The following is a 24,632-nucleotide window of genomic DNA, read 5'->3' as shown; positions in this document are numbered from 1 at the left end:
CAAACTCCCTCCTATGCTTCTGCATCTTGGAACACTAACCCCCAGCTCACCTGTTGTAATATTAAACCTCAGTGCTTAGAGTCTGGTTCCAGGTATTTGTGGGAGGAACAGAGATGTTAATGACACAATCACATGACAAATGCTTGACCCTAAGGGGTTACCAAAAGCAGCTCTCATAGTCTCCCTATCGGAGTTTTCAGCAAACAAATTACTCACTCACTCGAAGCATGCACAGAGGACAAGCACGCTAACGGGTCCCCCTGGAAACAGCAGATGCGCCCAAAATACACCACCCCACGACAACATAGATCATAACCTCTCATTCCCACTATAGGAAACACCCAGTTCACACATTCCTCTGCAGGATATATCAAAAGCATGTCAGCCACCCACCTCTGCAGCTCAAAGAAACCTATAAACAGAGAAAACTTGGAGATTGGGGAGGTAAAAGGAGGTGCCTGCAGTGGAATGGGCTGCAGCCAAGGGCTTTTCTCTTGACAGTCAGCAGGGAGGGAAAACCCGAAAACCTTTGCCCAAGCTGGACTGGTCCAAAAACAGATTTAATAATGCTCAAGCAAAGCTCAGTGGCAAGCTGGTAGGCGTAGTAACTTAGAAAGAACTCCTGCATTGAATAGCAGTTGGGGTACATGACTCTAAGGATTCTTTTTTGTTTTCTTTTAAAGGTCTATTTATTTATTTATTTTATTTTTTGGTTGTGGTGGATCTTTGTTGCTTTGTGCAGGCTTCTCGTTGCAGTGGCTTCTCTTGTAGAGCACAGTCTCCAGGCTTCAGTAGTGGCTCACAGGCTCTAGAGTACTGGCTCAGTTGTCATGCACAGGCTTAGTTGCTCCAAGGCATGTGGGATTCTCCTGGACCAGGGATCGAACTGGTGTCCCTACATTTCAAGGCAGATTCCCAACCACTGGGCCACCAGGGAAGCCCTGAGGATTCTTTAATATTAATTATTGCTTATACCTTACGGAGCCCAAGTGACATGCCAGCCAGCGTACTAAGCATCTGTGTATCATTTAGGTAATTTAATACTCACAAAGGACCAGAGTTATTCCTACTTTAGAGATGAGCAGACTGAGAGCAGTGTCACGTGATTTGGCCAAGTTCACACAGTGAGTGAGTGGCAGGACTGGGCCATAAACGCAGCCTTCCTGACTCTAGCATCCACACTCTTAACTTCTGTGCCTCTAGCTTCTTAGCACCCCTTGCCACACAGGGAACCCGCATCTCTCTGGTCTTACTAGAGGAAACAGGATTGGTGCATGCATTCTGATTCAACTCCAAAATCAAACCGAAGGGCCCTGTTCTGAACTACCAGACAACTCTTATATCCAGACCCAGGCAGATAGCTTTCTACCTGTGAAATGCCTGGATCCTCACTTGAGTCTCCTCCTGCGTCTTTAGCGAATACCTGTTAACACACTATGGGTACTTTGGGAGCTGGGCGGCTCATGCCAGCTGCCTCACTCGATTGTTTTCTGGGGCCCTGGGCTACGGAAAGCTCATTGCTGAACCAGTTGATTCTCTGCTTGATGTTTCACTGTTAAGACAGAAGCTCCACTGTTTTTATTACACCTCTAGCCAGTTATTCACAGTTGTTATACTATCTCCATGCCAGTTCTGTCACTCTTTTAATTATACCCCAGCATTACATAGGTGCTTCTATAATATCTTTTAAAGATTGCTTTAAAGATGACTCAGTTAGAATGTGGGAACACTTTTACCCACAAAATCAAGTGACCCTCAGGAGAGGGAAAAAAATGTGTGCCGGTGCCACATCAGTAGAGAGAACATTTGACTTAGGTTGTGTTATTTATGAAAGAAGAATCATGCCATTATCTGCTTTTAAGAGAGACTAATAAATCTGATAACAGGCAGCACAGTCTAGTTTAAAAGTGGGACCAGTTAGACGAGAAAAGAAAAGGTGGAGGGAAAGAGAGAGGCACAGAAAAGAACACACAGAGACAGAAGCAGTTTTTGATGGGAGAGATACTTTAAATCATTTTGTCCAATCTTCTTGACAACTAAGGAAGGAATTGAAGCCAGAAAAGTTGGAAGATTTTGCAATCCTGTAGAAAACTAGATGACCACAGAAAGGAAATTGGAACCCGGGTTACCCCCAGCAGTACTATCAGAGAGAGAAGCGTGGACTAAGGAATGACAGGGAGCAAGGAAGAGCCAGGAGGAACCGGACACTGCAATTTGTCTCCTGCTGTGTTCAACTGTTGTGCTCCTGTTCTAACTTCTGAGGGGCAGTCACCCCTCCCTTTCCAGTATGTTGTTTAGCTCTAGCAGTTTTAAACTTCCTTGGTAGCATTTGGGAAAGAGCTTTACTCACAAATTTAGTTGTGGAATTAAGATGTATTTTCTCATAGAACACTAAAGATTTGGTAAGCATGTAGAACCTTAATTTTTAATCTCATAGGTACTGACCAGCTGATTTTCTTTCTTAAAAAATTATTCTGACAGCCATTGACAACTGATTCTCTTTCATTCTTGGAAAGATTAAGATTGTTCTTAATTTTAGAACAATCTTCATCTTAATTGTTCTTAAGATTAAGTCTTACAGTGCCTGAAGAAAATGTGCTTTTAAAAAATCAGTATTTATTTCTCTGCTCAGAACCTGTAGTATGCAGATCAAATTCAGAATGGGTGAATCTGCGTGTAACTGGTTCTTATTGCAAATAATTTTTTAAATACAACTTTAAAACTCTTCAGGGATATAAAGGAATAATTTAAGTGTGAGGTGGTATTCCTAAATTAATTTGTACATGTGATTTTTGTATAAACAGGATTCAACCAAGTTTAATTTCTTTTTCTTCATTCTTAATGCCTGGTATTCCATTTGTGAAACTGTAAGGCTGCAAAAATGTCCAATTTGATGACCATTGGTCACATGAGGCTATTTCAATGTAAATTTATATTAATTAAAATTAACAAAATTAAAAATTCAGTACCACAGTCACACTAGCCACATTTTAAGTGCCCAGCAGCCACATATGGCTAACAATTATTACATTGGACAGTGTAGATACAGAACATTTTCATAGCTCAGAAAATTCTATTGGACATCACTGCTTAGGAACCAGTAATTGGAAATGTCTCTCCTGGATAACAAAGTGTATCCAAGTAGCATAAAACAGAAGCTAGAGGTTCCTGCCTTTTAGAAATATGTCATATGACCCATATGTCTAAACTTGTTAACTTCATGGATTATTTAACAAGTGAGAAGAGCTAATGTCCTCTGAGGCTTTGAAGAGCTAATGTCCTGCTCTCCAATGTTGCTTTAAAAGATAGGCAGTTCCTAGCATGAAGCAGCTCAAAACTTCATGTATAAGTCAATTTGGAATTCCAAAGTTATTGGCCCATAAGATAAATGTTATAAATCACATGACTGAATTTTAGTACTTTCTGAAATAAAACTTAATGGACATAATAGCCAGAAGAAAATCAACAGTAAAATTTTAGAGTTTCAGAGGGTGTTACAGATTGGAAGGAAGAAATGACAACCCCGCCCCCACCCCCCATACACTCACAGAATAAGATTAGATTAAGTTGCTGACTTAACCAAGAGTACAACAAAATCTTACTGGAAATGAGGTGGCTTCCAGGGCAAGAGCAGATGTAGCATATCTCAGTGGCACTTTCCTTGACCCCTACAGTTCCTACTGGCACTGTCTGAATAAGAAAATGTCTGGAAGCTCAAATCTTACACATCCGCTGCCCATTTATAGTCACGGCTTACATCAGCAATCTGGAAGAACTTGAACCAATGATGCATGTATTAATTTTTTTTTTAATATTTATTTGTCTGTGCCAGGTCTTAGTTGCAGCGTGGGATCTTTGATCTTAGTTGGGGCACGCGGGATCTTTAGTTGCAGCATGCGAACTCTTAGTTATGGCATGTGGGGTCTAGTTCCCTGACCAGAGATCAAACCTGGGCCCACTGAATTGGGAGCTCGGAGTCAGCCATTGGACCACCAGGGATGTCCCATTTTTTTTTTTAATTTATTTATTTGACTGTGAATGCATGCATTTCTGTTTATGGGACTATTTATAAACATCAGACATTTGTGGACTCCAGTCATAGTCAGGATCACTGAAACAGCACCCTCATGCTGAACGAAGCAGTAGAGTTAGGGCAGGGAGCCCAAGGCTACTCTGCCCCCAAAGGTCTGTTTTCCCAATCCATCACCTCTCTGATTTTATGGCTTTTATCTGAATCGTTCAAAGATTGAGTTTTGACTGAAAACCAGGATCACTAAACAATCTTCCTAGAAAATCAAATCACAAAAAATTAATTGATCTTGTAATCTGGTTCTTGAGAAATACGTTGAGATCAATTAGAAGAGGTAGATGAGAGAATTCCCTGGTGGCCAGATGGTTAGGATTCAGTGCTTTTACTGTGGAGGCCCAGGTTCAATCCTGGTCCAGGAATCATCCTGCATGCTGCTCAGTGTGGCCAAAAGACCAAAAATAATAAATAAATGTTGTTGTTCAGTCACTTAGTTGTGTCCAGTTCAGTTCAGTTACTCAGTCCTGTCCGACTCTTTGCGACCCCATGAATTGCAGCACGCCAGGCCTCCCTGTCCATCACCAACTCCCGGAGTTCACTCAGACTCACGTCCATCGAGTCAGTGATGCCATCCAGCCATCTCATCCTCTGGCGTCCCCTTCTCCTCCTGCCCCCAATCCCTCCCAGCATCAGAGTCTTTTCCAGTGAGTTGACTCTTCGCATGAGGTGGCCAAAGTACTGGAGTTTCAGCTTCAGCATCATTCCCTCCAAAGAAATCCCAGGGCTGATCTCCTTCAGAATGGACTGGTTGGATCTCCTTGCGGTCCAAGGGACTCTCCAGAGTCTTCTCCAACACCACAGTTCAAAAGCATTAATTCTTCGGCGCTCAGCCTTCTTTACAGTCCAACTCTCACATCCATACATGACCACAGGAAAAACCATAGCCTTGACTAGACAGACCTTTGTTGGCAAAGTAATGTCTCTGCTTTTCATATGCTGTCTAGGTTGATCATAACTTTCCTTCCAAGGAGTAAGCGTCTTTTAATTTCATGAATGCAGTCACCATCTGCAGTGATTTTGGAGCCCCAAAAAATAAAGTCTGACACTGTTTCCACTGTTTCCCCATCTATTTGCCATGAAGTGATGGGACCAGATGCAATGATCTTTGTTTTCTGAATGTTGAGCTTTAAGCCAACTTTTTCACTCTCCTCTTTCACTTTCATCAAGAGGCTTTTGAGTTCCTCTTCACTTTCTGCCATAAGGGTGGTGTCATCTGCATATCTGAGGTTATTGATATTTCTCCCAGCAATCTTGATTCCAGCTTGTGTTTCTTCCAGCCCAGCGTTGCTCATGATGTACTCTGCATACAAGTTAAATAAGCAGGGTGACAATATACAGCCTTGACGTACTCCTTTTCCTATTTGGAACCAGTCTGTTGTTCCATGTCCAGTTCTAACTGTTGCTTCCTGACCTGCATACAGATTTCTCAAGAGGCAGGTTAAGAGGTCTGGTATTCCCATCTCTTTCAGAATTTTCCAGTTTATTGTGATCCACATAGTCAAAGGCTTTGGCATAGTCAATAAAGCAGAAATAGATGTTTTTCTGGAACTCTCTTCCTTTTTCCATGATCCAGCGGATGTTGGCAATTTGATCTCTGGTTCCTCTGCCTTTTCTAAAACCAGCTTGAACCTCAGGAAAGGTTCACATATTGCTGAAGCCTGGCTTGGAGAATTTTGAGCATTACTTTACTAGCGTGTGAGATGAGTGCAATTGTGCGGTAGTTTGAGCATTCTTTGGCATTGCCTTTCTTTGGTATTGGAATGAAAACTGACCTTTTCCAGTCCTGTGGCCACTGCTGAGTTTTCCAAATTTGCTGGCATATTGAGCTCTTTGCAAATCCATGGACCATAGTACACCAGGCTTCCCTGTCCTTCACTATCTCCCAGAGTTTGCTCAAACTCATATACATAGAATCGATGATGCCATCCACCATCTCATCCTCTGTTGCCCTCTTCTCCTGCCTTCAATCTTTCCCAGCATCAGCATCTTTTCCAATGAGTCAGCTCTTCATATCTGGTGGCCAAAGTATTGGAGCTTCAGCATCAGTCCTTCCAATGAATATTCGGGGTTGATTTCCTTTAGGATTGACTGGCTTCATCTCCATGCAGTTCAAGGGACCCTGAAGAGTCTTCTCCAACACCACAGTTTGAAAGCATCAATTTTTTGGCACTCAGCTTTCTTTATGGTTCAACTCTCACATCCAAACATGACTACTTGAAAAACCATAGCTTTGACTAGACAGACCTTTGTCTCTGCTTTTTAAAACATTGTCTAGGTTCATTGTAGCTTTTCTTCCAAGGAGCAAGCATCTTTTAATTTCATAGCTTCAGTCACTGTCCAAAGTGATTTGGAGCCCAAGAAAATAAAGTCTGTCACTCTTTCCATTCTTTCCCCATCTATTAGCCACGAAGTGCTGGGAGCAGATGTCATGATCTTCGTTTTTTGAATGTTGCGATTTAAACCAGTTTTTTCACTGTCCTCTTTCACCTTCATCAGGAGGCTCTTTAGTTCCTCTTCACTTTCTGCTGTAAGGGTGGTGTCATCTGCATGTCTGAGGTTATTTCTTCTGCAGTCTTGATTCCAGGTTGTGCTTCATCCAGCCCGGCATTTCTCATGATGTACTCTGCATATGAGTTAAATAAGCAGGGTGACAGTATGCAGCCTTGACATACTCCTTTCCCAATTTGAACAAGTCCATTGTTCCATGTCCAGTTCTAAGTGTTGCTTCCTGACTTACATACAGGTTTCTCAGGAGGTAGGTAAAGTGGTATTCCCATCTCACGAAGAATTTTCCACAGTTTGTTGTGATCCACAGAAAGGCTTTAGCTTAGTCAATGAAACAGAAGTAGATGTTTTTCTGAAATTCCCTTGCTTTTTCTATGATCCAACAGATGTTTACAATTTGATTTCTGATTCCTCTGCCTTCTCTAAATCCACCTAGTACATCTGGAAATTCTCAGTTCACATACTGTTGAAGCCTAGCTTGAAGGATATTGAGCATTACCTTGCTATCATGTGGAATGAGCAGAATTGTGTGGTAGTCTGAACATTCTTTGGCATTGCTTCTTTGGGACTGGAATGAAAACTGACCTTTTCCAGTCCTGTGGTAATGGCTGAGTTTTCCAAATTTGCTGGCATATTGAGTGTAGCACTTCAACAGCATCATCTTTTAGGATTTGAAATAGCTCAGCTGGTATTCCATCACCTCCACTAGCTTTGTTTGTAGTAATGCTTCCTAAGGCTCACGTGACTTCACACTCCAGGATGTCTGGCTCTATGTGAGTGATCACACCATCGTGGTTATCTGAGTCATTAAGACCTGTTTTGTACAGTTCTTCTGGTATTCTTACCACCTCTTCTTAATATCTTCTGCTTCTGTTAGGTCCATACCATTTCTGTCCTTTATTGTGCCCATCTTTCCATGAAATGTTCCCTTGGTATCTCTAATTTTCTTGATGAGATTGCTAGTCTTTCCCTTTCTATTGTTTTCCTCTATTTCTTTCCATTGCTCTCTTAAGAAGATTTTCTTATCTCTGCTTGGTATTCTTTGGAACTCTGCATTCAGATGTGTATATCCTTCCTTTTCTCCTTTGCCTTTCACTTCTTTTCTCAGCTATTTGTAAGGCCTTCTCAGACAACCATTTTGCCTTTTTGCATTTCTTTTTCTTGGGGATGGTCTTGATCCCTGTCTCCTGTACAGTGTCACTAACCTCCGTCCATAGTTCTTCAGGCACTCTATCAGATCTAATCCCTTGAATCTATTTGTCACTTTCACTGTACAATCATAGGTTTGATTTAGCTCATACCTGAATGGCCTGGTGGTTTTCCCTACTTTCCTTAATTTAAGTCTGAATTTTGCAATAAGGAGCTCATGATTTGAGTCACAGTCAGCTTCCAGTCTTGTTTTTGCTGACTATATAGAGCTTCTCCATCTTCTGTTACAAAGAATATAATCAATCTGATTTCGGTATTGACCATCTGGTGATGTCCATATGTAGAGTTATCTCTTGTGTTGTTGAAAAGGGTGTTTGCTATAACTGGTGCATTCTCTTGGCAAAACTCTGTTAGCCTTTGCCCTGCTTCATTTTGTACTCCAAGGTCAAACTTGCCTATTACTCCAGCTTAACTCTGAACTACCTACTTTTTCATTCCAGTCACCTATGATGAAAAGATCATGGCATCCAGTCCCATCACTTCATGGCAAATAGATGGGAAAACAATGGAAATAGTGAGAGATTTTATTTTGGGGGGCTCCAAAATCACTGCAAATGGTGACTGCAGCCATGAAATTAAAAGATGCTTGCTCCTTGGAAGAAAAGCTATGACCAACCTAGACAGCCTATTAAAAAACAGAGACATTACTTTGCCAACAAAGATCCATCTACTCAAAGCTATGGTTTTTCCAGTAGTCATGTATGGATGTGAGGGCTGGACCATAAGAAAGGCTGAGTGCTGAAAAACTGATGCTTCTGAACTGTGGTGTTGGAGAAGACTCTTGAGAGTCCCTTGGACTGCAAGGAGATCCAACCAGTCCATCCTAAAGGAAATCAGTCCTGAGTATTCATTGGAAGGACTGATGCTAAAGCTGAAACTCCAATACTTTGGCCACCCGATGCGAAGAACCAACTCATTGGAAAAGACCCTGATGCTGGGAAAGATTGAAGGCAAGAGGAGAAGGGGATGACAGAGGATGAGATGGTTGGATGGCATCACCAAGTCAATGGACACAAGTTTGAGTAGGCTCCAGGAGTTGGTGAAGGACAGGGAAGCCTGGCGTGCTTCAGTCCATGGGGTCACAAAGAGTCAGACACGACTGAGCAACTAAACTGAACTGACGATGAAAAGGACATCTTTTTTGGTGTTAGTTCTAGAAGGTCTTGTAGGTCTTCATAAAACCGTTGAAGTTCATTTTCTCCAGCATTAGTGGTTGGGGCATAGATTTGGATTACTGTAATATTGAATGGTTTGCCTTGGAAACAAACCTAGATCATTGTGTCATTTTTGAGATTGCACCCAAGTACTACATTTTGGACTCTTTTTTGACTATGAAAAAAAATAGATTAAAAATTTTTAAAAACAGAGAAGAGGTAGATGAAATTTGTGTAGTGATTCTGGAGGGACTTTTGGATCCTTTCAAGAGCTTTCATCATTGATGGTGGTGATTATACTATTTTTTCTTATTTTATTTTCAGACCTACAGTTTTATTTCCCTCAGCAATAGTAGATCATTACATTGCTTATATAAACAGAATCTATATTTTTCTCAAAAATTTGGGGGAGATGGGAGAATGAAATATTTTTCAGGGGACACTGAGCAGGAATTAGAAAAAGAAGCAAAAATAATAATAATAATAATAAGACCAAGGAGAATGTTTGTGGACCTTATGGGAGTGGGAAAGGATTGCTCTGAGCTCTGGGGAGGATATGATGGTCAAGATACCAGTGGAGCCCTGTAATATATTTGTGGAATATTTCATGAACTTTTTAAATGCTTTACATGTATTAACTCATTTTCTGAGTTAATTAATGATTTAGTTAACTAGCTAACTTGTTTAACTTTTGTCTTAAATTTAAGACAGGAAAAAGAAACTTTAAATAAAGGGCATAAACTTCTTGAGAAAAAGAAGTTTTTTTCTTTATTCTCCCACCTCAGATAAAAAAAAAGAAGTTTTTTTTATTATTCTCCCACCTCAGATAAAAGTTGTCAGTATTAGCAGTTTCAGGGATAATCCACCAGCTTTTTGCCCTTCAGTGCACTTATGGTTCAAGATGTGGGAGGTAATTGAAAGTCCGGCATTTCTGTTCCTTGTCTTCAAAAAGTGTAAGGAACATGAGATCAGTTGTGGAGATCATCTTTGAGAATCTGAAGAAAACTATAGTATAATGTGTATAACACAAAATTTTATGTTTCATTAGAAATATTAGATATCAGGTGTATCAGGGTTTGCTGCAGTTAAAAAAAAAAAAGCCTTAGAGGCTATGACAACAAAAATTCCTCCTTGCTCACGATCGACGTTCATCCTGGGTTAGCTTAGAGCTCTGCTCCAGGACTTCCCCATCAGGAATCCAAGCTGCTGCACCCTGCACACCATCTGGGATATCGCTGGTCGCTGGGCTATGGGAAAGGCAATACGGCAGATCCCATACTGGCTCCCAGGGCTTCCAGTTGGAAGTGACACACAATTTTCATTCACGTTTCATTGTCAAGCAAGACACTGTGTAGTCCTCCATGTGCCAAGAATAAAAGACTCAAATTTCAATAAACAGACATAACAGTTACCACACAAGGTCAAGAACCCTTGATCTAGGTGTTCTTTAGGTTCCTTGGCAGTTAAAAATTTCTTTGAGTACAGTTTTAACTTATGCTTATTCAGAGTTTAGCCAGAAAGTCTACACGTCTAAATGACAGACACCAATTCCCCTCCCCTCCAATGAAGTGGTCATCCTTAAAATTAGGACAAGAGTGGGCCTTCTCCTAATAGGATATGAGCATAAATTTGTGGACAATTACTTCAGCCTTGAGTAAGAATTGAGGAGTTGAGTGATTCTTTCCCCAGGACCCCTAGGGGCTTCCTCCAAAAGAGAAGATTGGGCTCCTCACTCCTAAAGTTGTCTCAACAGTTTATATATAGAGGTTGGACCAGACAGCTATCAATATCCCTTCTGACCCTGAAACTTGTGTTCTAGACAGGCTCCTACCATTATTAAATACTAGATGACCAGTTTATAGAATGGTCATGCAAAGTATATTCCAGGGAAAGAAAATCTAGAAAAGGAGCTATGAGAAAGTCTAAGCAAGAGATCAGTAGCCTCAAAAGGCAAGTGCAGGTCTACAGTATTGTCAAATGCTGACCATAGCACTGCCATCCCAGTGACTTCAGCCCCTTTATAGTCTCCACCAGCTCTTTCCCCCAACTACACACATTTGACAATGTTCTCAATGTTATGGAAAGTGCTATTCAAAGGAAGTTGTAAGGTAAGTCACGTCATCAACCTCCTTCCAACTTGAGTGCCGTTTTTTTTCAGAAAGTCAGCCGCTATTGAGCATCCTCATTTCATAGATGTGTAAACTAAGAGGCAGAGAAGAGCTGGAACTTGCTCAACAGAAAGACTAGTTGGAGGCAGTCAGCCACCCCTTTCCTCAAGACCCATGAGTCAATGGCAAGACCTAAATTCCCTTTGGAGCTTGGTATTAATCCAGAGATCTCCCAAGAAATGGTATTTCTGGACCATTTATCTTGCAATACTCTACTTCGTCTTTTATTTTTCATTTGTGAATTTGGGCTCTATTATTACAAGAAAAGGTTATGTTCACTCAGAAGTCTCTGCCTGCTTAAGTAGATTTATAAACTCTTGTCTTAATGCCACTCACCTTTTAAAGATCTCTTAGCTTGGCATACTCAGCCTAATGATGTATTAAAGGTACTTTGCTAATCATGCTCACCCTTTCTGCTTTTTCTGCCAGTTAATATTATAATCGTGTGTTATGGCAGACTTTTTAAAGGAAAAGAGCCTTCTGGATGGTGATCTCTTTGTTTCTTTCTACAGTTCCATATCAGCAGAATCCTTACAGTCCCCGGGGCAGCTCCAATGTCATCCAGTGCTACCGATGTGGAGACACCTGCAAAGGGGAGGTGGTTCGTGTCCACAATAACCACTTCCACATCAGATGCTTCACCTGTCAAGGTAGGAGGCCCAGTCTCCCAACTCCCTTCTCAGATTCCTGGCCGTACTCTCACCCCAGGACATGCCACAGGGCAGGCAGAACAAACAAACATAGGCAGTTAAGATACCTACAGAGGCCTAAAAAGACCTTCCTTGAGCTGGCTATAAGAATTCTCTCTTCAGCAGTGTGGCATGAGATGAGAGGGTAGAGTAAGGGATGTGGGATACAGGGTGGGAGAGGGAGCCTGGAGATCCTGGAGTGGAAGTGCTGACCCAGAAGGAAAATGGCAATCCTGCAAGCTTACTTTACACATGTGAGAAGACTCCTGGTTTGTGCCTATAAATCAATTTGAGAGCCAATGAAAGGGCAAAACTGTCATGGCTAAAATTTGGCATGGCTCTGAGATAAGGGTGAGAGTCCTCAGAGGTGAGGTTTAACAAGGGAGAAGATACATCTTCAGTAAGGTTTGTAATTTGGGAGCAGACAGATGCTGCTGCTGCTGCTAAGTCGCTTCAGTCGTGTCTGACTCTGTGTGACCCCATAGACAGCAGCCCACCAGGCTCCCCCGTCCCTGGGATTCTCCAGGCAAGATGCTGGGTAACCTCTAATTGTGACAGCTTACCCGTGGATAATTCATTAAACCTTTGCTCAAGCAAGCTAAGCATTCCCAAAGAAGGCTCACTAGTGGCAGGAAAAGAGGAACTGGGCTGAAGGAGCCTTGTGGGCCCTCTCAAAGCAGGCCACCCTCCCTCCCACATGTCCCTGACTAATGCCGCTCCAGCCTCCACTTTTTGAACTTTCCTTCCAGGCTTCTTGTTCCACAGAGAAGCCATTCTGATATTGGACTGGCCTTTGGGTTTAGGGCATGTTTGACCTCTAAGTCGTAACTTCCACTGCTGATTTTAGATTTGTCCTCATGGGGTTTTATGAGCTCTTTGTGATTGCTTTTCCCCATGGCTGCCCTACACATGCTTGCAGTCAAGCCTCTCCCACAGCCGATTATATTGTAGGTCCTGAAACTGGGCTTCATCTGAATTGATTCCAACTTGTGTAATCATCCTAGAGTCTTCCTCCCTGATTCTTTCCAGTTTGTCACTATCATTCCTAAAGCATAATGCTCGTAACAGACCACATTTCTCAAGGTCTGCCAAATACAGCAAGGACTACATTTATTTAATGTGACTGATACTAAATTAACTTCCTGAGGAACCACTGATATATATTGAATTTAAGGTCAGTTGAAACCGCCAGATCTTTTCATTTTAGTGCGTACTACTAACCTCAGCCTCATGCATCTGAGATTGACTTCCTCTGCCATCAAGTAAAGTCCCAGATTTCTTTCCCCAGGATCTAACTGGACTCTTCACTGAGCAAATAAATTTCATATACATATTCCCTAATTTATCTATGGAAGCTTATATGGAATATATTTTAATTATGTGGTTTCCTTTTTTAATTTTTATTTTGTATTGGAGTATAGTTGATTTACAATGTTTTGTTAGTTTCAAGTGTAAGCAAAGTACTTCGGTTATATATGTGCATATATATATATATATATATATATATATATATATATATATATATCTTATTTTTCAAAGCCTTTTCCCATTTAGAATTTAGATTATAATAGAATATAGGGTAGAGTTCCCTGTGATATACAGCAGGTCCTTGTTGGTTATCTATTTTAAATATAGTAGTGTGCATGTGTCAATTCCAAACTCAAAATAGTGTGTATATGTCAATTCCAAATTTATCCCCCACCCCCCCCAACCTTTCCCCTTTGGTAACCATAAGTTTGTTTTCTAAGGTTGTGAGTCTGTTTCAGTTTTATAAAAAAGTGCATTTATATTATTTTTTTAGATTCTGTGTGGAAGTGATACTATATGATATTTGTCTTTCTCTGCCTGACTTATTTCACTTAGTATAATAATCTCCAGGTCCATCCATGTTGCTGCAAATGGCATTATTTGGTTCTTTTTAATGGCTGAGTAATAGTCTATTGTATATATTACCACATCTTCTTTTTTGTTTCCTCTGTTAATGGATATTTAGGTTGCTTCCACATCCTGGCTGTTGTAAATAGTGCTGCAGTGAACACTGGGGCACATGTATCTTTTTGAATTATAGTTTCCTCTGGATATATGCCCAAGATTGGGATTGCTGGATCATAGGGTAGTTCTATTTTTTAATTTTTTAAAGAAACCTCCATACTGTTTTCCACAGTGGCTACACTAATTTACATTCCAACCAACAGAGTAGTGGGTTCCCTTTTCTCCACACCCTCTCCAGTATTTATCGTTTGTATATTTTTTGATAATGGCAATTCTAACCAGTATGAGGTGACACCTCATTGTAGTTTAGATTTGCATTCCTGTAATAATTAGTGCTGTTGGAGAAATGTCTGTTTAGCTCTTCCACCCATTTTTTTATTTGATTTTTTTTTTATATTGGGCTACATGAGCTGTTTGTGTATTTTTGAGATTAATCACTTATTTGTTGCTTCATTTGCAAATATGTTCTCACACTCTGAGGATTGTCTTTTCATTTTGATTATGGCTTCCTTTGCTGCTCAAAAGCTTTTATGTTTAATTAGGTCCCATTTGTTTATTTTTGTTCTTATTTTCATTAGGAGGTGGATTGAAAAAGATATTACTGTGATTTATGACAGAAAGTGTTCTGCCTATGTTTTCCTCTAAGAGTTTTATAATATCCAACATTACATTTAGGTCTTTAATCCATTTTGAGTTTATTTTTGTGTATGGTGTTAGGGACTATTCTAATTTCATTCTTTTACATGTAGCTGTCCAGTTTTCCAATCAACATTTATTGAAGAGACTATCTTTTATCCATTGTAAATTTTTGCCTCCTTTTTCTTAGATTCGGTGACCATAGGTACATGGGTTAATCTCTGGACATTCTATCCTGTTCTACTGATCTTTATTTCTGTTTTTGTGCCAGCACCATATTGTTTCAATGACTATAGCTTTATGGTATAGTCTGAAGTCTGAGCCTGATTCCTCCAACTCCATTTTTCTTTCTCAAGATTGCTTTGGCTATCTGGTGTCTTTTGTGTTTCCATACAAATTTTAAATATTTTTGTTCTAGTTCTGTGAAAAATTCCATTGGTGATTTAATAGGGATTGCATCGGAGAAGGCAATGGCACCCCATTCCAGTACTCTTGCCTGGAAATCCCATGGACAGAGGAGCCTGGTGGGCTGCAGTCCATGGGGTCGCAAAGAGTCAGACACGACTGAGCGACTTCACTTTCACTTTTCACTTACGTGCATTGGAGAAGGAAATGGCAACCCACTCCAGTGTTCTTGCCTGGAGAATCCCAGGGACGGGGGAGCCTAGTGGGCTGCCATCTGTGGGGTCGCACAGAGTCGGACATGACTGAAGCAACTTAGCAGCAGCAGCATTGAATCTGTAGATTACCTTGGGTAGTATAGTCATTTTGACAATACTTTTTTCTTGCATTAAAAAAAAAAAAAACTTTTATTTTGTATTCAGGTATAGTCCATTAACAAATAATGCTGTGACAATTTCAAGTGAATAGCGAAAGGACCCAATCATATATACACATGTAGCCATTCTTCCCCAAACTCACCTCCCATCTAGGTCACTACACAACATTGAGCAGTAGGTCCTTGTCAGCTATCCATTTTAAACAAAACAGTGTACATATGTCCATCCAAAACTCTCCAACTATCCCTTCCCCCACCCCTCCCTCTGGCAGCTATAAGTTCCGTTTTCCAAGTCTGTGGTTCTCTTCCTGTTTTGTAAGTAAGTTCATTTGTATCATTTCTTTTTAGATTCCACATTTAAGAGATGTCATATAATATTTCTCCCTCTCTATCTGACTCACTTCACTCAGTATGACGATCTCTAGGTCCATCCATGTTGCCATAAATGGCATTATTTCATTCTTTTTAATGGTTAAGTGATATTCCATTATATATATGTACCAGATCTTCTTAATACATGCCTCTGTTGATGGACATTTAGGTTGCTTCCATGTCTTGGCTATTGTAAACAGCACTGCAATGAACACTGGGGTGCATGTATCCTTTTGGATTATGTTTTTCTCTGGATATATGCCCAGGAATAGGATTTCAGGGTCATCTGGTAGCTCTATTTTTACTTCTGTAAGGAAAAAACAAAACTAAAAAATTCCATACTGTTGTCCATGATGACTGTCCCAATTTAGATTCCCACCAACAGTGTAGCAAGGCTCCTTTCTCTCCACACACTCTCTAGCATTTATTGTTTGTGGATTTTTCTTTTTGATGATGATAGCCATTCTGACTGGTGTGAGGTGATATCTTATTCTAGTTTTGATTTGCATTTCTCTAATTAGACATGTTGAACATCTTTTCATGTGCCTCTTGACCATCTGTTTGTCTTCTTTGGAGAAATGTCTATTTAGGTCTTCTGCCCATTTTCTGATAGAGTTGTTTATTTTGATGCTCTTATGCATCATGAGCTGTTTATAAATTTTAGAGGCTAATGCTTTGTCAGTCACATCAGTTGCAAACATTTTCTCCCAATCTGTGAGTTGTCTTTTTGTTTTGTTTGTGATCATCCTTTGCTCTACAAAAACTTTTGAGTTTAAGTAGGTTCCGTTTGTTTATTTGGTTTTATTTGTTTATTTTGGTTTTTATTTCCATTATTCTGGGAGATGGATTGAAAAAGATATTGCTGTGATTTATCTCAGAATGTTCTGCCTATATTTTCCTCTAAAAGTTTTATAATGTCCAGTCTCATGTTTAAGTCTGTAATCCATTTTGAGCTTATTTTTGTGTATTGTGTTAAAGAATGATCTAATTTCACTTTCTAATGTAGCTTTCCAGTTTTCACTGTACCATTTGTTGAAGAGATTGTCTTTCTGATATTGTGTAGTCAATTTGTCATAAGTTAATTGACCATAGCTGCATGGGTTTATTTCTGGTTTTCTATCCTGTTCCATTTCTCTGTATTTCTATTTTTGTGCCAGTACCATACTGGTTTGATGACTGTGACTTTGTAGTGTAGTCTGAAGTCACAGAGCCTGATTCTTTCAGTTCCATTTTTCTTTCTCAAGATTGCTTTGGCAATTAGGAGTCTTTTGTGTCTCCATACAAGTTTTAAGATTTTTCTCTTCTAGTTCTGTGAACAATATCATTGGTAATTCAGTAGGGATTTGCCTTGAATCTGTAGATTTCCTTGGGTAGTATAGTCATTTTGACAATACTGATTCTTCCTATCCAAGAATATGGTATATATTTCCATCTGTTTGTGTTGTCTTTGATTTTTTCCCTCAGTATCTTACAGCTTTCAGAATGCAGTTCTTTTGTCCCCTGAGCTAGGTTTATTTCTTGGTATTTTATTCTTTTTGATGTGATGGTAAATGGGATTATTTCTTTAATTTCTCTTTCTGATCTTTCATTGTTAATGTATAGGAATGCATATTTCTGCATATTAATTTTGTATCCTAAAACTTGACCAAATTCACTGATGAGCTATAGTATTGATAGCTTTCTGGTAGCATCTTTAGGATTTTGTGAAGAGGAACTCAAAAGCCTCTTGATGAAAGTGAAAGTGGAGAGTGAAAAAGTTGGCTTAAAGCTCAACATTCAGAAAACGAAGATCATGGCATCTGGTCCCACCACTTCATGGGAAATAGATGGAGAAACAGTGGAAACAATGTCAGACTTTATTTTTCTGGGCTTCAAAATCACTGCAGATGGTGACTGCAACCATGAAATTAAAAGATGCTTACTCCTTGGAAGGAAAGTTATGACCAACCTAGATAGCATATTGAAAAGCAGAGACATTACTTTGCCAACAAAGGTTCATCTAGTCAAGGCTATGGTTTTTCCTGTGGTCATGTATAGATATGAGAGTTGGACTGTGAAGAAGGCTGAGCGCTGAAGAATTGATGGTTTTGAACTGTGGTGTTGGAGAAGACTCTTGAGAGTCCCTTGGACTGCAAGGAGATCCAACCAGTCCATTCTGAAGGAGATCAGAATGGGATTTCTTTGGAAGGAATGATGCTAAAGCTGAAACTCCAGTACTTTGGCCACCTCATGCGAAGAGTTGACTCATTGGAAAAGACTCTGATGCTGGGAGGGATTGGGGGCAGGAGGAGAAGGGGATGACAGAGGATGAAATGGCTGGATGGCATCACTGACTCGATGGACGTGAGTCTGAGTGAACTCCAGGAGTTGGTGATGGACAGGGAGGCCTGACATGCTGCGATTCATGGGGTCGCAAAGAGTCGGACACAACTGAGCGACTGATCTGATCTGATGTATAGTATCATGTCATCTGCAAACAGTGACAGTTTTATTTCTTATTTTCCAATCTGGATTCTTTTTATTTCTTTTTCTTCTCTGATTGCCATGGCTAGGACTTCCAAAACTGTATTGAATCAAAGTGACTAGAGTTGATATCCTTGTCTTATTCCTGGTCTTAGAGGAAATGCTTTCAGCTTTTCGATGTTGAATATGATATCAACTACATTTGTCATATGTGGCCTTTATTGTGTTGAGGAAGGTTACCCCTATGCCCACTTTCTGGAGAGTTTTTATCATAAGTGGGTGTTGAATTTTATCAAAAGATTTTTCTGCAGCTACTGAGGTAATCATAAAGTTTTTATTCTCCAGTTTGTTAGTGTGGTGTATTGAAGAGTTTCAGAAGGATAGATGTTAACTCTATCTACATATAAAATTAAAATTTTTTAAAAATAATCATCTAGAAAAAAGTGGTTCAGTGTAATTTGCTAAAAATTTTAATGATGTCTGGCAATGTGTCACATGTGACCAGTTCATGAAATTAAACTGATGATTCAGAAAAAAAAAAGATGCTCTGGGAGCTCCTCCTCCTGATGCCAGACCCCCAGGCTAGGGATCCTGATGTGGGGCTCAGAACTTTCACTTCTGTGAAAGAAACTCTGTGATGTAATTGTTTTGCAGTTTGTGATTCACCCATCCAGGGGCTGTGGGGTTTGATTTGATCATGATTGATCCTCTCCTTGGAGAAGGCAATGGCACCCCACTCCAGTACTCTTGCCTGGAAAATCCCATGGACGGAGGAGCCTGGTAGGCTACAGTCCATGGGGTCGCTAAGAGTCGGACACGACTGAGCGACTTCACTTTTACTTTTCACTTTCCTGCATTGGAGAAGGAAATGGCAACCCACTCCAGTGTTCTTGCCTGGAGAAATCCTAGGGACGGGGGAGCCTGGTGGGCTGCCATCTATGGGGTCGCACAGAGTCAGACACGACTGAAGCGACTTAGCAGCAGTTCCTCTCCTACCATCTTGATGTGGCTTCTTCTTTTCTTTGGATGTAGGATATCTCTTTTGGTAGGTTCCAGTGGTTTTTTTTCGGTAATTGTTCAACAGTTAGTTGTGATCTTGGTATTTTCATGAGAAGGTGAGCTCTTGTCCTTCTACTCCATCTTGGCAAAGTTCTGTGTGGTTGGTATTTTATATTGAGAATTGGTAAACCCCTTTAGTACTAGTTGACCTAAGAGAGTATCTTGGTGTGTGACCATTTGTACATCCCCAGAAACTGAGACAGGACAAAGAGTAATAACAATAAAATTGTTATAAGGAGGTTTGAACTATGAATCTACAGTTATATTCTTAAGAGATTGTGTTTGTTCTTTTGCCTTAAGCCAAAATTTAATAGTTTAAAACAATCTTTTATTTAGCTCATGTTTCTCTGGGTTGGCTGGGCAGTTATTCCAATCTGACTTGGCTCTGCTTATCTCTCCTCACCTCATTGTAATGATATGATGGGTCAGCTGGCAGTGGTTGGCAGGCTGTTGACCTGAGTACCTCCATATGGCTTCTCGTCCTCCAGCAGACTGGCTTGGACTCATTTGCATGGTAGTCTTTGAGTTCTAAATGTGACAAAAGAGCAGGCTTTAGTAAGCAAGACCGTTTTGCGCCTCACCTTGTGTTATACTTGTTAATGTCCAACTGACCAAAACAAGTCAAATGGCCAACCCAGATTCAAGATCATGGAAAATAAACTTTGACGTTTGTAGGAGGAGCTGCAACATGAGATTTCAATGATGTGAATACAGAGAAATGAAGAATTTGGCCGTTTTGACAGTGTACCATAGGGAGATTATAGAAAATCTTTTAAGGGAGATTTTCAGACCAAAAAATTTATCATTTTTCTGAATATTTTCAATGTCAGCTTTACTTGGAGAGTATTTTTGTTTCCAGCAGTAAATGGTATAAGGATTAGTTACCCTAAATAACCCTAAATTTCTATGAATTTCTTTTAGAACCCTTTTAAAGTGCACAACTGTGCTGACATGAAAGGAAGGAATCTGCAGAGGTGAAAAAAAATAAAATAAAAGCAGAAATTCTGGTGTGACTGCCAATGCCAGATTTAATCCTCATGTTTTATGCTAAATCTTGAAGACCTTGAGCTTTTACCTTGACAGCTACATGGATCATGGAGAATAAAAGTCAAAGCCTAGAGCCTGACCAACATAGGATTCTAACAGGAGACCTCTGAGTAAAACTAAATTTCCTCCTACTAAAGATTACTCCCAATGTATAGATGGATGAGAAGTAAACCAGTAAAGGAAACAGCACTGAAACTTTCCTGTACCAACTTAGGCACTGGGTATAAGACAGGGAAATTTGTAACAAAATGTCTAACCATACCCACTCTTTATATGGATTCACATTCTATTTTCATGCTATACATTTGACATTTTTAAAAGTGAAACAGAATTTTAAAGTGATCCCACACTTGGCAAAGGTGAGGTTTATTCTAGACCTCAAAGAGTTTCTACAGATAACATTATTATCATAATGAATAACTCCAGTAAAAAATGCACCAATCATAATGAGAGAAAGCCAGCATAATGATGGAGAATAGAATGGAAACCTTGGAGACTTTAGATTGAAGTTTTTTGACATTGTATAATAACTACTTTCAATACATTTAAACAAGTAAGAGAAGCCAGCAAAAACAATGAACAAGAGACAATACGTTATAACAACAGCAGATTTGAAAAAGAAACAATATAACTTTTAGACATAAACATGTATAGTATTTAAAATTTAAAACTCAGTGTATGGATTAAATAGCAGATCTGATGTTGTTGAAAAGACAATAAACTTGAAGATTCAGTAAAGAGAGTAGTATATATTGACAGCCCAGAAATACAAGAAAGTGGTAAAAATAAAAGAGAAGTTTATACATGGAGAGTATAGTGAGAGAGTTTGACATATATCTAATCAAAGTTCTACAGAGATATAATAGAGGACATGAGTAGGAGGACAATATTTGAAGAGATAGCATCTTTGAATTATGTAGAACTGTTGAAAGACATAAATCCTTGAATCTAGGAAACTTAATAAATCCCAGTAGGAAAATATAAAAGAAATCTACCTACACACATCATAGTGAAACTGCAGATCACCAAAAACAACCTCCCCTCCCCATCCCCCCGCCAAAAAAAACCCATCTTAAAAGTAGCCAGAGAGAAGAGCCAGGATATCTGCATATGAATGGTAAATAAGCTGACAGCTAAAGTTTTAGTAGCAACAAGGAAATCTGAGAACAGTGAAATAATATTTTTATGTACTGAAAGAAGTACCTAAAAATTTATGTATTCAATAAAACTATCTTTCAAGAACAAAGGCAAACCGACAGCTAACATCATACTTAATGGTGAAAGACTGATTGACTGCCTCCCTTTGAGATCAAAAATATTAATTAAAAAAAAGTCTGCTCTTACCACTTCTGTTTAACATTATACTGCAAGTTCATGGTAGATCAGTTAGGCAAGAAAATGAAATAAAAGACACCCAGATTGAAAAGGAAGTAAGAATACCTCTATTTGCCCATGGCATGATCTTGTGTATAACAAATCCCAAGGAATGCACTAAAAAACTATTAGAAGGAACAAGTTGATCAGATTTCAAGTTACAAGATCAGTTTACCAGAATTAGTTGTATTTCTATATACTTAGAATGAACAATCTGAAAATAAAATTGAGAAAACAATTCCCTTTACAATAGCATCAAATAAAATGCATAAGAATAAATTTAATGACGGCATAAAATTTATACTTTGAAAGCTATAAAATATTAAAGAATAAGTGAAAAAATATACCATGTTCATGGATCAGAAATCTTGTTTTGATGGCGATATTCTCAGGTCAGTCTACGAACTTGGTGCTATCTTAGTCAGCTCAGGCTGCCATAACAAAATGAATTGGGTGACATAAACAGCAGTAATGTATTTTCTCACAATTCTGGAGGTTGCAAGTCCAAGATCACGGTGTCAGCATAGTCAGGTTATGGAAAGTTCTCTTCCTCTCTTGCTGACAGGTACCTTCTCACTGTGTCCTCACATTTTCTGAGAGGGAGGTAAAGAGGTGGAGGGGAGGGAGGGAAGGAGGGAAGATGAGAATGAGAAAGAGAATGAACAAGTTTGCTGGTGTCTCTTCCAATGAGGGCACTAATCCCATAATGAAGGTCCCATCCTATGGCCTCATCTAAACCTAATTATCCCCTAAAGGCCACCTATCTAAATACCATCACGTTATGGCTTGGGGCTTCAACATACAAATCTGGGGGAGGACACTATTCAGTTCATAGCACATGTAATCCCTATGAACATCCCCACTGACTTCTTTGCAGAAATTGTCAAACTGATTCTAAAATGTATGTGAAATTAGAGACATATAAAAACCAAAATAATCTTTAAAAAGAAGAACAAAGTTGGAAGACTCAAAATTCCCACTTTAAAAGCTTACTGCAAAGCTACAATAAACACAACAGTGTGATACAACAATAGACATAGAGATCATAGAGAGTAGAAATGAGAGGCAGAGATAAAGCCCTGGGCTTCCTTGGTGGCTCAGTGGTAAAGAATCTGTCTGCCAGTGCAGGAGAAATGGGTTCGATCCCTGATCTGGGAAGATCCCACATGCCGTGGAGCCACTGGGCCCATACTCTAGACCCAGTTGTTCAGTGGTGCTCTATAATAGCCTATGCTCCAGAGCCCATGTGTTGCAACTACTGAAGCCCTCATGCCTTGGAGCCTGTGCCCCACGGGAGAAGCCACTGCAGCGAGAGACCTACACACTGCACCTAGAGAGTAGACCCTGCTCATCGAGAGTAGAGAAGCAAGACCTAGCACAGCCAAAAATCAATTAATTAATTAAATTTTAAAAACACAGTCTTATATTTATGGCCAGCTGAATATTATCAAGACAACCAAAATAATTCAGTAGGGAAAGAATAGTCTTCAACAAATGATGCTAGGAAAACTGAACATATGTGCACACAAAAAAGTAAAATTGGAGTCTTCTTCACATCACACACAAAAATCAACTCAAAGTGAGTCAAAATATAGAAGCAAATATTCATGACATTCTTAGGCAAAGCCTTCTTGGACGTGATAACAAAGAAAGCAACTGGGGAAAAATAAATTAAACATCATCAAAATTTAAAATTCTTTTGCTTCAAAGTAGATCATCAGGAATGTAAAAAGTAAACACACAGAATGAAAGATAGGATCTGTAAATCATGTACTGATACTTGTAAAGGAGTTGCATCTAGGACAGGTGGAATAGATCAGTTGTGGTATGGCACCCCACTCCAGTACTCTTGCCTGGAAAATCCCATGGACGGAGGAGACTGGTGGGCTGCAGTCCATGGGGTCGCTAAGAGTCAGACATGACTGAGTGACTTCACTTTCACTTCTCACTTTCATGCATTGGAGAAGGAAATGGCAACCCACTCTAGTGTTCTTGCCTGGAGAATCCCAGGGACGGGGGAGCCTGGTGGGCTGCCGTCTATGGAGTCTCACAGAATCAGACACGACTGAAGCGACTTAGCAGTAGCAGCAGATGTGGTCACACAGTTGAATACAGCACAGCAAAACAAGAGAACCACAATTAGGTGCATCGACATGAATGAATTTCAAAACCATAACACTGAGAGAACGAAGCAGTAAATTACACAGAATAGTTAATGCAGTATGATTCCATCTGTATAAAATTCAAAAACAGGCAAAACTAAACAATATATTGTTTGTGGAGTCGGACATGACTGAAGTGACTTAGCAGCAGCAGCAGCAAAGGTAGTAAAACTGGAAAGAAAAGCAAAGAGATTGATAAATTCATGATTCGGGAAAGGAGTGTGGAGAGGAGGCATTCTTAGCGTGATGAACAAGATTCCAAGGTGCTGGTAATGTTTCATAAGTTCACTAATGGATACCTGGGGGCGTATTTTATGTTTCTTGTTTACACTGTACAGTATACAGTGTAGTGTATTTATTACATTTTCTATATGTATATTTCACAATTTAAATGTCTAAAATAATGAATGAAATCCCCCTCAGGGGACCTGCTTTGAAAGGACTCTGAAAGTCCATAAAACTGTCTCTTTTGAAAAGTTGAAAATCAACAGAATTATATGACAGAATCCTAGACTCTTAGACCTGGATGTGTCCTCAGTTATCACATAGCTCCCTCATTTTACAAATGAGGCAGCTGAACTCCAGAGAGGTGAAGTCACTTTTTCAAAGTCACACAGCACCTGAGTGCTAGAATAGAAATATGGAGGAAGATCCAGTGACCCTCAAAATAGTACATTTTCCACTGAAACACAGTAAGGCTGGGTGTAAAGCCTCTTCTAGGCATTATATTTATAGTGAGCTTTCATTCTTTATTTTCTTGAAGCAGTTCTGAGTTCTCATATTCTGTCCCATTGTCAGACCATATGATCTTTCTTTTAATTATAAGATTTTATTTTTTGATTCACAAAATAATGACTGCCCTGGATATATTAATTCCATGTCACTTCCATACTGCAGACCCTTCCTGTGGCCTTTCTTGTTATTTGAATGAAGACCT

General features: G+C 39.6%; 1 protein-coding gene across 8 annotated transcripts in view; it reads left to right on the top strand.

Annotated features, from left to right (window-relative positions):
- Positions 1–24,632, top strand: part of ABLIM3 (actin binding LIM protein family member 3) — a 136,977-nt gene that overhangs the window by 35,993 nt on the left and 76,352 nt on the right. For all 8 annotated transcript variants that reach the window (XM_027546006.1, XM_027546005.1, XM_027546004.1 and 5 more), the window contains one exon: positions 11,636–11,773. In XM_027546006.1, coding sequence (XP_027401807.1) covers positions 11,636–11,773 — 138 coding nt within the window. The remainder of the gene's footprint in view (positions 1–11,635; positions 11,774–24,632) is intronic.

Source organism: Bos indicus x Bos taurus, chromosome 7, assembly GCF_003369695.1.
Source record: "Bos indicus x Bos taurus breed Angus x Brahman F1 hybrid chromosome 7, Bos_hybrid_MaternalHap_v2.0, whole genome shotgun sequence".
Classification (NCBI taxonomy): Eukaryota; Metazoa; Chordata; class Mammalia; order Artiodactyla; family Bovidae; genus Bos; species Bos indicus x Bos taurus.
Note: the sequence above shows the minus strand (reverse complement) of the source record. Positions and strands in the feature narration are given on the sequence as shown.